This window comes from Marmota monax, unplaced genomic scaffold, assembly GCF_021218885.2.
Source record: "Marmota monax isolate L192 unplaced genomic scaffold, Marmota_monax_Labrador192_F-V1.1 WCK01_AAM20220418_F8-fsc00008, whole genome shotgun sequence".
In the NCBI taxonomy this organism is placed as follows: Eukaryota; Metazoa; Chordata; class Mammalia; order Rodentia; family Sciuridae; genus Marmota; species Marmota monax.
The window spans coordinates 25,161,054-25,175,045 of NW_026694432.1; the positions used below are offsets into that span (position 1 = coordinate 25,161,054).

Below are 13,992 nucleotides of genomic sequence, written 5' to 3' on the forward strand. Positions count from 1 at the left end.
ACTGCAGGAAGCAAAACGCACAGGGTAGATTCAGAGGGGTGATCCCCGGCCAGGCTGCACAGGGGGCTTAATGTTCTTCTTTTGATCACTTGTATTTCCTGTGTCATTTTAAAAAATATTTTTTAGTTATACATGGACACAATATCTTTATTTTGTTTATTCCTTTTTTTGTGGTGCTGAGGATCAAACCTAGCGAGGCACGAGTTCTGCCACTGAGCCACAACCCCAGCCCCTTCCTGTGTCACTTGAGTAAACACAGGGAACACTGAGAGCCAGGTGGTGAGTGGTGGTAAAGTGCGGGCCCCCTGCTTTCCCCCTGACCCCCAGGAGTACGAGGAGCGCCTGGCCCGGCTGAAGGCTGACTACGAGGCAGAGCAGGAGTCCCGGGCCAGGCTGGAGGAAGACATCACTGCCATGCGCAACTCCTATGATATGAAGCTGTCCACGCTGGAGGAGAACCTGCGGAAGGAGACAGGTGGGCACGCCCACCCCCTTTAGAACCAGCATTTATAGACTGCGCTCCACACAGCAGGCCCCACTCTGTTTAATCCTCACACTGGCCCACAGGTAAGTCCACAGTTACCCTCATTTTGTAGATGAGGAAACGGAGGCCCAGAGAAGGTAAGTAACCCACTTACCTGGTAAGGTGAAGTCAGGATTTGATCCCAGGCCACCTGGCCCCAGACCAGTGTTCTCACAGTGATGCCGCATGTCCTGGTGGCTTGGCCACAGGCTGGCCCAGCTCAGGGCTGACTTGTAGGTGTGCAGTGTCACCCTGGTTTGAAAATGGAGTCCCTGCCCCAAGGTTCTGCGTCTTTTACAGTCTCCTCTTATTTTTGAGCCCGTTTCCAAAGCAACCACATCCCACAAGGATTCTGATCATTAGCAAGTGTGAGCTTGTGTGGAAGTTCCTGTCTTTGTTTTGACCTTTTAGGATGCTCCCTTCATGAGTATCATTCAAACCCCCAGGCTACCAGGCACCTGGGCCCGCCTCGTGCTCACCCAGGACGGCAAAACCCGTCTCCTGTGAGACCCAGTCGGGCTTTCCTGGGTGCGGGGTACTGTGTGGGTGCTCTGTCGCCCTCTCCTCACACCTACCCCAACCTAGGGAAGTAGGACCCCCCAGATCCTCACCTAACAGGCTTGGAAACCAAGGCTCAGGTTCAGGCCACTAGCCAGGGAGAGCACGTCACGTTTCAGCAAAGGGAATCAGGGCCAGAGTTGGCGCTCACCTGGAATCCCAGCAACTCTGAGGCCAAGACAAGAGGATCAGAGTTTGAGGCCAGCCTCAGTAACTTAGAGACCCCCTGTCTCAAAATAAAATGAAAAGGGCTCAGTGGCTGGGTGCTTGCTCATCATGTTCAAGGCCCTGGTTCCATCCCCAATACTGCAAAAAAAAAGTGTGTGTGTGTCGGGGTGGGATGGGGATCAGGACCCTCTTCGGGAGCCTAGAATATAAGCAATAAAGAAATGGATGGGACGTTAAGGGGTCATCTGAAGCCCCTGAGTTGGACTGTGTGAGCTCTGTCCCAGCTGGGAGGGAGCCTTGGCTCTTGACAGAGATACAGAAAAAGAGGGAAGGGGTAGCTTCTAGCATTTTCCGTCCTTCATAGTGTTCCTTCCAGTTTGAATATTAGGCCTCCAAGGACCCTTACTTGGTTTCTGGAACACGCATCCCGGGTTCACTTACCTTCCGTGCACAGGCACCCGGAGCTGGGCACCCCATGGGGGCATATGGGAGCACCAGGTGTGTTCTCAGCCCTGGAGGGAGGGAGACCCATGGGGCCACCTGCTAAGTTGAAGAGCATTCCTAAGTCAGGGGAGGTGGGGAGAGCCTGCGCTTAGTGGCTGGGGAGATCCAGGAGCAGAGAGGGCATGGTGCTGGTCAGCAAAGGCTTCCTGGAGGAGGAGGAGGAGGGAGGCTGGGTTTGAATTATGATGGAGAGAGGACATGGGGCAAGCTGGACTCCAGGGACCCAGGAGGCTCTGAACCTTCAGCTGGCTTCCTGGAAACATGGGCGTGGGCCGCCTTCCTGGGAGCGGACCCCTCCCCCTCACTCTGTAGAAAGCTGCAGGACTCTCTCCGTTTTTGCAGAGGCTGTCCTGAAGGCAGAAGTCCTCTACAAGGCCGAGGTCATATCCAGGGCCGAGTTTGCCAACACGACCGAGCAGCCACCAGCGTTCCAGTACGAGCTGGCGGCAAAGCCCGAGGTCTTCTCCATGCCCCAGGAGCCCTCTAAGTGTGAGGTTTCCTGGGAGTCGGAGTCATCCCCGCTGGACTCCTCCATGTCTGAGGCCTTACCTGGTGCCGAGGAGTTCTCCAATGGAGAGTTCTCTGTGCCCGAGGAGGAGCCCAGGGACAAGTACTTCCTGGATGACTATCTCGGCCAGGCGGCCGCTGGGCCCCCGCTGGAGGAAGAGAGCGCTGTCCAGGGGGAGGGACTGTCGATGCTGCCGCTGCAGCTGTTGCCAAGCCTGCAGGACCCGTTCGCCGAGGTGGAGCTCAAGCTGGCCAGACTGTCCTCCACTGTGGCCAGGATAGACGTTCCCCAGCCAGGCGCACCCCAGCCAGGCGCACCCCAGGTCCCCGAGCAGGTAGCTGATATAATGCATGAGGCCCACAAAAACTGAGCAGGCAACCCTGGCTGACCTGCTGCTGTGGCAGTGCCTCTGCTGGGCCTCCAGCATCCGTGGCTGGCCGGGGGCACCAGGGTCCACAGGCCAGTTGGAAGGTTGGGACGGAGGTGCAGGTTATCAGATAGATGCCTGTCTGGTGAGGAGGGCACCTGCCCAGGGACCCTGCTGAGGGTGGGCCTGAGAGACCAGGTGGCCTGGTCCACCCTCATGTGCTCGCAGGCTCAGGGCAGCACGCTGGATGGGGGAGTGTCGACCCCTGGGGCTTGGATCCTGCTCTCCCTCCTCAACCCTCCTTTTTATGTTTTGAAAAAATGTTCTTCTTCACTCCTGCTGAGTCTCTGCTCCCCTTTCCTGAGAGAGAGAGAGAGAGAGAGAGAGAGAGAGGGAATGAGCTCAGGTCCTCGAAATCCCAGGCCCACACTCCCTCAGTTATGTGACCCAGGACCTTTGCCTCTCCAGACCTCAGATTGCTCCTCTAGAAAATGGGGTGCTGGGTGTTCCCTGCTCTTCTCTCCACCCCTTGGGCCCTTCTCTCCGCAGACAGGCAGAGGCGGCTGTGGGAGCGGGAGCAGCCCTGGGGAGCTGCAGCGGAGGTCAGGGGCAGTGGGGGAGGAGAGGATGGTTCTGGCCCAAACCATCCCTCTTCCCCCCACCCTTTTCTCCCTGGAGCACCCCTCCCCACCAGAACTGCCGGAGCCCAGTGACACCAGTTCGGAAGCAGAGGTGTCAAACAGTGACCTCCCACTCAGCACCCTGAGTATCTCCCTGGCCCTCTGCGTGACGTGCTGGGCTCCATTCAGCTTTCTGTGAAACGCAGGCTTGTCCCCTCCCTCCCTGGGCTTTGGTCTCCTCTTGCATGAGACAGGGACTATCATCCAAATCAGAGGAAGCACTGCTTTTGGTTGATGTAAATGAGACTTTCAGAATTCCTCAGCTTCTCTGTGTGCACTGGGTCAGGGCTGGTAGCCCCTGAGCACCATCAGGAACCCCTCCAGGGCCGTGGAACCCGGTTTGAACCTGCCCTTTCTCTTCTGCTTAAGACAGCAGAGCCCCTGGGGGAGTGCCAGGAAGCCTTTACCTTACCCACTCTTATGGAGGATGCTGACAGTGGGCTGTGCCCTTGAGCACTGAGTGAGGCTGGCATACAGCTGGCTCAGTAGGTAGTAGAGTGACTGGAAATCCTGGTTAGGAGGTAACATTGAGGGGGGGACCCAGGCATGAAGGGAGGGGCCAGGAAGAGCAACAAGTACCAAGTCCTGTTACTGGGAAGCCCTTGACTTTCGTAGCAATACAAAATGGTGCTGGGGTGGTTGAAGGGTGGACAGGATAGGGGTAGTGCTATGGATATAGCAGCCATGTTGGAAACTGGATTTTCCTGTGAATTAACTCGACAGGAAGCCATGAAGGGTTCCTATCAGGAAAGGGACATTGTGATCAGTTTATATTTTTTAGAAATTGCCCTGGTTGCCGTGTAGAGACTGAATTGTTGGGGGTAAGACAGAAAGCTGGAACCGTTTTGGGGGTGCTGATGTGTCAGTAAAATTTCATTTAGGTACAGTATTTTTATAACTGGGTATAGGTTGAGTATCCCCTACCCTATCAGAAATGCTTAGGACCAGAAGTGTTTCAGATTTTGCAGTTTTTCGGATTTGGGGATGTTTCCATAAACTTTAACAGTTGAACATCCCTTATCTGAAAATCAAAACCTAAAATGTTCTGATATCTGAAACTTTGAGCATTATTAAACTCAAAACATGTTTAGATTTTTGGAGCATTCTGGGGTTTTATGTTTGGATTACGGATGCGCAGCCTGTGTCTCTGAGCCAGAGGTGATCTGTCCCAAACCTTGGCGGGGGGGGGGGGGTGGGTGGGTGGGGGTTGTGTCCCTTATTGGGAACCTGCAAACTTGCCTCTAGGGCGGCCTTCCAACCCAGTCTTGATTTCTCCCTGTGTTCAGGAAGTGGATCTAGTCACAGAGGTGACAAATGAGATGGAGTCCACAGCAGAGCCTAGCTCTTGGATGGAGGCTGAGGCCGAGGCGGCCCAGGGGACCCAGCCTCAGCCCCTGCATCCTGCGGGGAGCTTGAGAAAGGAGAACGTGGGTGTGGAGGTGGCTGTGCTGACTGAGGAGCTGCTGGATCAGCAGAAGGTGCTGGCCCGGTAAGCACTGCTGCTCAGGCAGGGGACCCCACAGGAGGGCGGCGAGGAGCAGTGGCTGGTCTGGGGTGGGTGGGGTATGCCCGAGAGCTGCTCCCCGTGTCCACTGATCTGCGCCCTGCTCTCCCTCCACTGGGCTCAGGTGTCAAGGTGTCGGGGTGCCACAGCTGGCTGGGCAGGCAGGCCTCCCTACTGAGCTATGTTGGCTGCCCCCAGGTTCTGGTCAGGCATCTGCTGGGGAGCAGCAGCCCTAGGGAGAAGTAAAGGGGCCATGGTGGCCCAGCCTCCCCAGCCTGGCTCTCTCTGGGTCCTAGCTGAGTCCCCAGTTCCTCTGGCTGGCCTCCACTGCCCTCCATGATGTGGGACTCACCTGCCTTGGGAACAAGCCATCCCAGGGCCCCTGTGACCTCCTGGAGAGCTGGGCTGTCTTCACTTATTTCATGGCTTTGTCAAAGTCACTGTCCTGAGCCCACCACTCACTTCTGCTGATGGGGATCCCATTAGCCCAGCTCCAGGACAGTGGGCCAGGCTCAACTTCCTCCTGATGTCCACACCACAGTTCAAGCAGGATCTGAGCTCTGGGCACCAAAAGGCACCCAGAATAGGGTGCTGCTGGGTCTTCAGGGACCTCCCTTCCGGGGGTGCTAGACATCCAGGCTCTGGACCTGTGCCTGCATCTGGGCAGAGGGAAGCTAACAGGTCCACAGCCCCACTGCCTGGGCTCCCTGCTGCCCCCTGCCCCTTCAGGCAGACTTTCAACCTCCCTGGGCCCGGGCTTCTCATCTGTAGAATGGGTGACCTCATCGCCCGCAGCTTGAGGAGCCGGTGAGGGTAAACAAGGCAGCGTCCAGAGGAGGCCCCCGCTTTCCTTGTGGCTGTTCTCACGGTGGGGTTTGGAGTTGAAGGTCTGGGAAGGCTTCACAGAGGGGGACTCCTGAGCAGGGTGTGCCGGCCACATGCCCCTGGGTAACGATCTGCGTCTACAGCGGAGTGGGCTGGCAAACTGCTGGGAGGAGCTCTAGCCACAAGCTGGGGTGAGCCTGGGGTGTGTAAGGAGAAAGAAAGAGGGGCCCTGGTGTCCCTAGGTGGGTTCTTCATCCTCATGGGGTCCCAGAAGGACTTTTAGCAGAAGAGGGGCTTGGACATGGTCCCCTTCTGCCTTGCTGCCAGGGAGCCTAGAGGACACAGCCACCCCAGGGCCTGGCTGTCCTGAGTTTCTTTCTCCCCCTCCTTAACACACACACACACACACACACACTCACACACACACACTCCTTTGGAAGAGGCAGGGCCTAAAACGTTTCTGTGGTGCTTAGACAGTGGAGAGCCCGTGGGCCTCTGTAGTTATTTAACATTTGTCCTTTTTCCTTTTCTTTCTTTTTTTTTGGCACCAGAGATTGAGCCTGGGGCACTCTACCACTGAGCCACATTCCCAGACGTTTATATATATATTTTTTTCATTTTGAGACAGGGTCTCCCTATGTTGCTTAGGGCTTTGAGGGCGGTCTTGAACTTGTGATCCTCCTGCCTCAGCCTTCGGAGTTGCTGGGATTGCAGGCTGCGCCGCTGTGCCAGCCAACATTTCTGCTCTTAAAGGGCCTGGCAGCATCAGGGCAGGGGTCCTGGCGTACCTCTGAGACCATGGGAAGACTCTCGCCCCTCCTGTGGCCAAGTGCACAGGCTTGAAGTTAGGTGGACGTGGAAGGAGCTCTGGTGCCTGAGCAACCAGCGTCTGTGCGCCCCGTGCTCTCTCTGGGCCCTGGGGCTGTGGGAAGGACGCGGTGAGGTCGGCCCAGGCAGAGCTGTCCCCTGGCAGAGGCTCCCTCATGGGCAGGTTCTGCCATTTTGCTTTCTCCTCGGCGCTGGCAGCCTGCAGTTGCTGGAGCAGCAGGTGGTGGGCGGGGAGCAGGCCGAGAACAGGGACCTGAAGGAGAAGCACAAGCGGCGGAAGCGGTACGCGGACGAGCGCAAAAAGCAGCTGGTGGCGGCGCTGCAGAACTCGGACGAGGACAGCGGGGACTGGGTGCTGCTCAACGTCTACGACTCCATCCAGGAGGAAGTGAGGGCCAAGAGCAAGCTGCTGGAGAAGATGCAGAGGAAGGTGAGGCGGCGGCCGGCACCCCGCCCCCAGCCCGGGGTCACAGGATGCGCAGGGCGCACAGGAACTTATTAAGCCCTTATTAAGCACCTGCTGTGTGCCATGCCCTGCTCTAATGCTGGCAGCCGGCAGTCACAGTGCAGGTATGTCCCTGCTGTCCTGTCTAGTGTGAGAGAGTGTGCAGGAACTAGAACGCCCCCGGGGAGGATCAGCAAGAGGCCCCGAGCCGGAGTGCTGTGAATGAAGAGAGTGCCAGGGAGGCGCCTCCTCTGGCTGTTTCCTTCCCCTGGTGTTTGCAGTGCTGAGGACTGGCCCGGAGCCCTTCCACCAGCTACATCCTCAGCCCCCACCCCCCCCCTTTTTTTTTTTAAATACCAGGGATTGAACCCAGGGTTGCTTAACCACTAAGCCACGTACATCCTCAGCCCCGCCCTCTTTTTTAATGTTTTGTTTTATTTTTAAATATTCTTAGTTGTAGGTGGACACAATACCTTTATTTAATGTATTTATTTATTTTTGTGTTCTGCTGAGGCTGGAACCCAGGCAAGCGTTCAACCACTGAGCCACAACCCCAGCCCTTATGCTTTATTTTGAGACAGAGTCTTGCTAAGTCTTTAGGGCCTTGTCAAGCTGGCCTCTAACTTGCAATCCTCTTGCCTCAGCCTCCTGAGTAGCAGACTATAGGTGTGCACCACCACACATGGTCAGGTTTATGGAAGGTGAAGTGCACAGAGACAAATTTCATTTGCACAAAGTGAGTGTCCCCACGTGCCAGCATCCAAGACAGAAGAACTCCAGATGTATCCGAGGTAGTCACAGTGGGAGACAGAAGTGTTCCCATGAAGGGGACTGAAAGACAAGGGAGTAAGCTTGTGGGGTCCTGCGGGCAGAGGGAGGTGCCAGCCAGCTGAAGGGGGCAGGAAGCCAGTGTGTGCTAGAGTGGAAGGAAGGCCAGGGCAGTGGGGAGGGTGCAGCTGCCCGTGGCTGTCACACTCCCACTCCCTTCTTACAAGTGCAGCCCCTCCCAGCCCCTGCACATGGGAAGCTGATGTTTCTCTCCTTTACCTTTTTTGTGTGTGTGTGTGTGTGTGTGTGTGGTGCTGGGGATTGAACCCAGGGCCTTGTGCGTTCGAGGCGAGCGTTCTAACAGTTGTATCCGCAGCCCGCCTCCTTTAGCCTCATGGTTCCTGATATTGCTTTGGCTGTCTTCCTATTTTTCTCTTTCTTTCCTGAGGTTCAGTTAGAGTCCCATTTTACATCTTCTTGGTTCTTTTGGGTCTACTTCTGTTTTAAGTTTTTCAGTTTCGTATTTGAAACTTTCATACCTGTGGACTTTGCTGAGCTAATTTTTCTCAAGTTGGGTGTTATCTGTCTATCTTCCCTTTTGTGGCATTGGGGATGGAGCGCAGGACCTTGTACGCCAAGGGAGCACGCTGTACTGAGCCACGCCCCAGCCCTGTGTTACATTTTTAAAAAAAAATATTTATTTTTTAGTTTTGGGTGGACATAATATCTTTATTTTATATTTATGTGGTACTGAGTGAGGATCGGACCCAGTGCCTCACGCGTGCTAGGCGAGCATCTAACACTGAGCCACAACCCAGCCCCTGTGTTAGATTTTTTTTTTAAAGTTATCCTTTGTTGATAAGCACAATTTGTTGTTGCTGGGATTGTTTTTTAATATTTTTTTAGTTGTCAATGGATCTTTATTTATCTATATGTGGTGCTGAGAATTGAACCCTGTGCTTCTCACATGCTAGGCAAGTGCTCTACCACTGAGCCATGACCTCAGCCCCCCTGGGTTAGATTTTTGATCTGCATGTTTGGTTCTTGTGAGAATTTCCTTCAGCAAAAATACTTTGTTATTCATTTCGGATTCTTACAGCAGCTTTGCTTGGATGTGTCTGTTCTCTGCTAGTTCTGGAGTCTTATTTTTCTGGACTGTTGGGAACTGTTGAAGATGGAGGTGAAGGTTTGGGGCAGCCAGCTCGGTTCCTTCCTTTAGGGGCTCACTCTTCTGTTTTCTGTCTGATAAACATTTGATGAACTGATAAAAAAAAATCAGGCAGCCCAAAACAAATTCAGATAGAAAGGAAAGGTTGGATATTAGAGGAGGGTCACGTCATGTTTATAAATTAGCTTAGAAGTATTGATCCCTTTACAAGAGGGATTTTCCTGTCCAGGAGCATGACTTAGCTTCCTGTTAGTTCAAACCAAGTTTTGTGTCCTCCAGGAGTGTTTTCCCTGTCTTCATTTAGATGTTGGATATACCTTGTTAATTTTATTAAAATATCTAGTTTCTTTTTTTCTTTCTTATATGGAGTCTGTTCCCTCCCTCCCCCCCTCTCTCCATATATATATATATATATATATATATATTTTTTTTTTTTTTTTTTTTTTTTTTTTTGCAGTAGTAGGGATTGAACCCAGGGACATTCTACCACTGAGCTACATCCCCAGAACTTTTGACTTTTGATTTTGAGACAGTCTCACTAAGTTGCTGAGGCTGCCCTTGAACTTGAAAGCCTCTTACCTCAGCCTCCCAAGTTTCTGGGATTACCAGCATGCACCACCATGCCAGTCCATTATATCATATAACTAAGTATTATTTGCAAAATGAAGGTTTTTGGTTTAAAAAGATATTTTAAAATTTGTTGTGAAATAAAAGGGAACACTTCTCAACTTATCCTGCAGGACCAGTATTACCCTGATACCAAAACCAGACTAAGATATCAGAATACTATGGATGAATATTTCTTATGACTAGAGACATAATATGCCCCACAAAATACTAGAAAACCAATTCCAACAAGATAAAAAAAAAAAAAAAAAAAACGGATTATAAACCATACTGAAGAGGAACTTATCCCAGGAATGCAAGGCTGGTTTAGCATCCCTCAAATCAATTAAGGTAATACCTCATATCAATAGAATCAAGGACAAATGTACTTGCCTCAAAGGTATAATGGGTTCAATCCCAAGCACTATATTAAAAAAAAAAAGAGAGAGAGAGAGAGAAAGAGGAAAAAAAAGAATAAATGACAAACATCACAGATCAAGATCATCTTGATAAATTTGAAGAAAACATTTGATATAATTCAATACTTGTCATGATAAAAATATAAAGCAAACTAGGAATAGAAGGGAACCATTTCAACCTGATAGAGGACATTTATGAAAAATCCCAGCTTTCATCTTTTCTTTAAAAATTGTTTTATTTATTTATTTTTATGTGGTGCTGAGGATTGAACCCAGGGCCTCACACTTAGTAGGCAAGTGCGCTGCCCCTGAGCTACAGCCCCAGCCCCAGGTTCTATCTTTTTAATGGCAAATGACCAAATGTTTTGCCCTAAAGTCAGGGAATAAGAAAAGGAGGTTTGTTTTCCGCACTCCCATTGGATACTGGGCTGGAGGGTGTAACTGGGACAAATGGCAAGAAAATGAAAGAAAAGGCATCCAGATTGGAGAAGGGGATAAAATTGTATCTGCAAATGACATGATCTCATGTATAGAAGGAATCCACTTAAAAAATTGGAATCATCTGGGCACCTTGGCACACACTTATAATCCCAGCTAGTTGGGAGGCTGAGGCAGGAGGATCGCAAGTTCAAGGCTAGCTTGGGAAATTAGTGAGACCCTGTCTCAAAACATAAAAAGGTCAGGGATGTAGCTCAGTGGTAGAGCACCCCTGGGTTCAATCCCCAGGACTGCAACAACAACAACAAAAACTAATTAGAATCAGTAAATGAGCTCCTCAGAGTTGCAGAATACAAGGTCAGTAAACCAAAATCGACTGTACTTCTTTATACTTGCAATGAACAATCTGCAAATAAAGTGAACAATTTAATTTACATCAAAAATAATAAAATAGGAATAAATTTAACAAAAGAAGTGCCCAATTTACATTCTGAAAACTTTAAAAGATTGAAAGAAATTAAGACCTAAAGAAACAGCTGCGTCATATTCAAGAAGTGGAGGACTTACCCCTGGAAAAATGGCAGCACTCAAAGCCATCTACAGATCAACTCCATGAGACTCTCTCTCAGGAAGAAAGGGCTGGAGATGTGGCTCCATGGTTAAGCATCCGAGTTCAATTCTTGGTGCAAAAAAAGAAAAAGAAAAGAAAACTTTGTTCTTGAAAGGGCACTGTCAATAAAGAGAAAGGACAGTTTACAGAATGAGAGAAAATATTTGCAAACCATATATCTGGTGAGGTACTGTGTTTTTTACAACCCAGTCATAAAAAAAGACAACAAAAACCCAATTTAAGGATGGGAAAAAAGATACAAATGGATATTTCTCCAAAGAAGACACACAAATAGCCAATAGGCACATGAAAAGATGTTCAGCATCATCAACTCTTTGGAAAATGCCAGTCAAAACCACAGTGAGATACCACTTGACAACTGTTGCAGTTGTGATAATGAAGACGGAAAACAAATGTTGGTAAGAATGTGGAGAAACTGGAAGCCTCATACCCTGCTGATGGGTGGGAGGCATGGTGCAGCCACTGTGGAAAACACATTGTTAACCCCCAATGGTTAAGTATGGTGTGCCATGTGACCCAGCAGTTAGCTCAAGAGATAGGAAAATATGTCCACTTAAAAGCTTGTACAGTTGGCTGGCTCAGTGGTGCACACCTGTAATCTAGCAACTCGGGAGACTAAGGCAGGAGGATTGCAAGTTCAAAACCATCCCCAACAACTTAGCAAGACCTTGTCTCATAAAAAATAGAAAGAGCTGGGGGATGTAGCTCAGTGGTGAATTGCCCTTGAGTTAAAAAACGAAAACCAAAAAGTTTGTATACTTGAGCTGAGGCTGTAGCCCAATGGTAGAGTACTTGCCTGCATTCATAAGGCCCTGGGCTTGCTTCCCAGGATTGAAAAAAAAAAATTGTACACTAATCTTTATAACAGCATTATTCATAACTCCAAAGGGGAAAAAACAAACAAGTCTGGGGAAACATAAAGTGTGGTACAGCCATATAATGGAATATATTTGGCGATAGAAAGGGATGACCTACTGATAGAGGCTGTAACATGGATGACCTTTGAAAACATTATGCTAAGAAACCAGACAGAAGAGATTCCTTGTGTATGAAATGTCCAGAAGTGGCAAACCTATGTGGGCAGAAAGACTAGGAAAGATTGTTTAGGGCTGGAGGTGGGGAGGACTTGGGCATGACTGCACTTGGGTCTGGGGTTTCTTTTTAGGGGATGAAATGCTCTAAAATTGATTGTAATGATGGTTGAACAACTTCATGGAATCGTCAGAACCACTGAATTGCACACCTTACATTTATTCGTTTAGGAGGATCTCACCATGTTGCCTTGAACTTCATCCTCCATCTCAGCCTTCTGAGTAGTGGGGACTACAGGCATGTGTCCTGACACTGGGCTTGAACTGTACTGTGGACTGTGGACAGTACATGGATTGACACGTGGATTATATCTCAATAAAGCAGTTTTAGAAATTATCAAGGCTGGCAGAGTGGCACACAGCTTTATCCCCCCCCCCCCACTACCTGGGAGGCTGAGGCAAGAGGAGTGTTTAAGCCCAGGAGGTCAAGGCCAGCCTGGGCAACATAGTGAGGCCCCATCTAACAAAGAAGTCATTGTGAATGATCGTAGATGTTCAAGAAGATTTGATGATGGTGACCACGAGCACCATGTATGTTCCACTCAGCTTAGGAAGCAGAAATCAATCAGTGACAATCCCTGCTATCTGTGTCCTGCCAGGTGTCTTCCATGCTGACTAGGAGATGACAATTCCCAGCAGTCTGTGACACTGTTCTTTTTTTAAACCTCTTTGGTGGTTTATAGTTGGTGCATTATAGTTGTATGTAATGGTAGGATTGTTACATATTCGTATATGCACACCATGTAACAATATAGTTTGACCAATATCCCTCCCCAGCACATCCCCCCTCCCCTCCTCTCACGCCCTGTACCCCTCCCCCCATTTTACCGATCTCCCTTTGCTTTTCATGGGATCACCTGCCGCCTTTCTTTTCCTTTTTCCTCTCTAGCTTCCACATATGAGAGAAAACATATGGTGCTTCACCTTTTGAGTTTGACTTATTTTACTTAACATGATGCTGGGTTTTTTTGTTTGTTTTTTGTTTTGGTACCGGGGATTGAACTCAGGAGTACCCTCAACTACTGAGCCATACCCCCAGCCTTATTTTGTATTTTATTTAGAGAGAGGGTCTGAGTTGCTTAGCACCTCACTGTTGCTGAGGCTGGCTTTGAACTCGAGACCCTCCTGCCTCAGCCTCCCACAGGCGTGTACCACCACACTCACCTATGTAATTTGACATGATGTTTTCTAGTTCCCTCATTTTCCTGCAAATGACGTAGTTTCATTTTTCTTGATGGCTGAGTAAAACTCCAACATTTTCTCTATTCACTGATGGACACTTAGGCTGGTTCCATGGTTTGGCTATTGTGAATTGTGCTGCTATACACATGGGTGTGCACAGATCACTGTAGTATGATGAGTTTAATTCTTTAGGATAAATCCTGAGCAGTGGGATAGCTGGGTCACATGGTGGGTCCATGCCTAGTCTTTTTTTTTAAATATTTTTTTAGTTGTAGCTGGACACAATACCTGTATTTGATTTATTTATTTTTATGTGGTGCTAAGGGTGGAACCCAGGGTCTCACACGTGCAAGGCAAGCGCTCCACCACTGAGCCACAACCCCAGTCCCACCATGCCTACTCTTTTGAGGAACCTCCATACTGATTTACATATTGGTTGTACTAATTTACAATCCCACCAACAGTATAAAAGTGTCCCTTTTTCTCCACATCCTCTCAGTATTTAATATTATTTGTTTTCTTGATGACTGCCATTCTTGCTAAAGTGAGATGAAATCTCAGTGTAATACTAATTTGCATTTCTCTATTTGCTAATGATGTTGGACATTTTTTGTATATTTGGTTTTTTTAAAAATTTTTTTAGTTGTAGGTGGACACAATATCTTTATTATTTATTTTTATGTGGTGCTGAGGATTAAACCTAGTGCCTCAAATGTGCTAGGAAAGTGCTGTACTACTGAGCTACAACCTCAGCCCCTCTAGTAACATTTTTTTTAAAA

General features: G+C 49.5%; 1 protein-coding gene across 7 annotated transcripts in view; it reads left to right on the forward strand.

Annotated features, from left to right (window-relative positions):
* Positions 1 to 13,992, forward strand: part of Kif17 (kinesin family member 17) — a 43,933-nt gene that overhangs the window by 18,943 nt on the left and 10,998 nt on the right. For 6 of the 7 annotated variants that reach the window (XR_006857073.2, XM_046468354.2, XM_046468355.2 and 3 more), the window contains exons 7-10: positions 328 to 475; positions 2,096 to 2,595; positions 4,595 to 4,797; positions 6,664 to 6,895. Coding sequence is in view for 6 of the 7 variants with exons in the window: in XM_046468354.2 (XP_046324310.1) it covers positions 328 to 475; positions 2,096 to 2,595; positions 4,595 to 4,797; positions 6,664 to 6,895 (1,083 nt within the window). In the remaining variant the exon portion in view is untranslated. Of the gene's footprint in view, positions 1 to 327; positions 476 to 2,095; positions 2,596 to 3,306; positions 3,395 to 4,594; positions 4,798 to 6,663; positions 6,896 to 13,992 lie in introns of all 7 variants that reach the window. The other variant, XM_058571096.1, reaches the window with a different exon arrangement.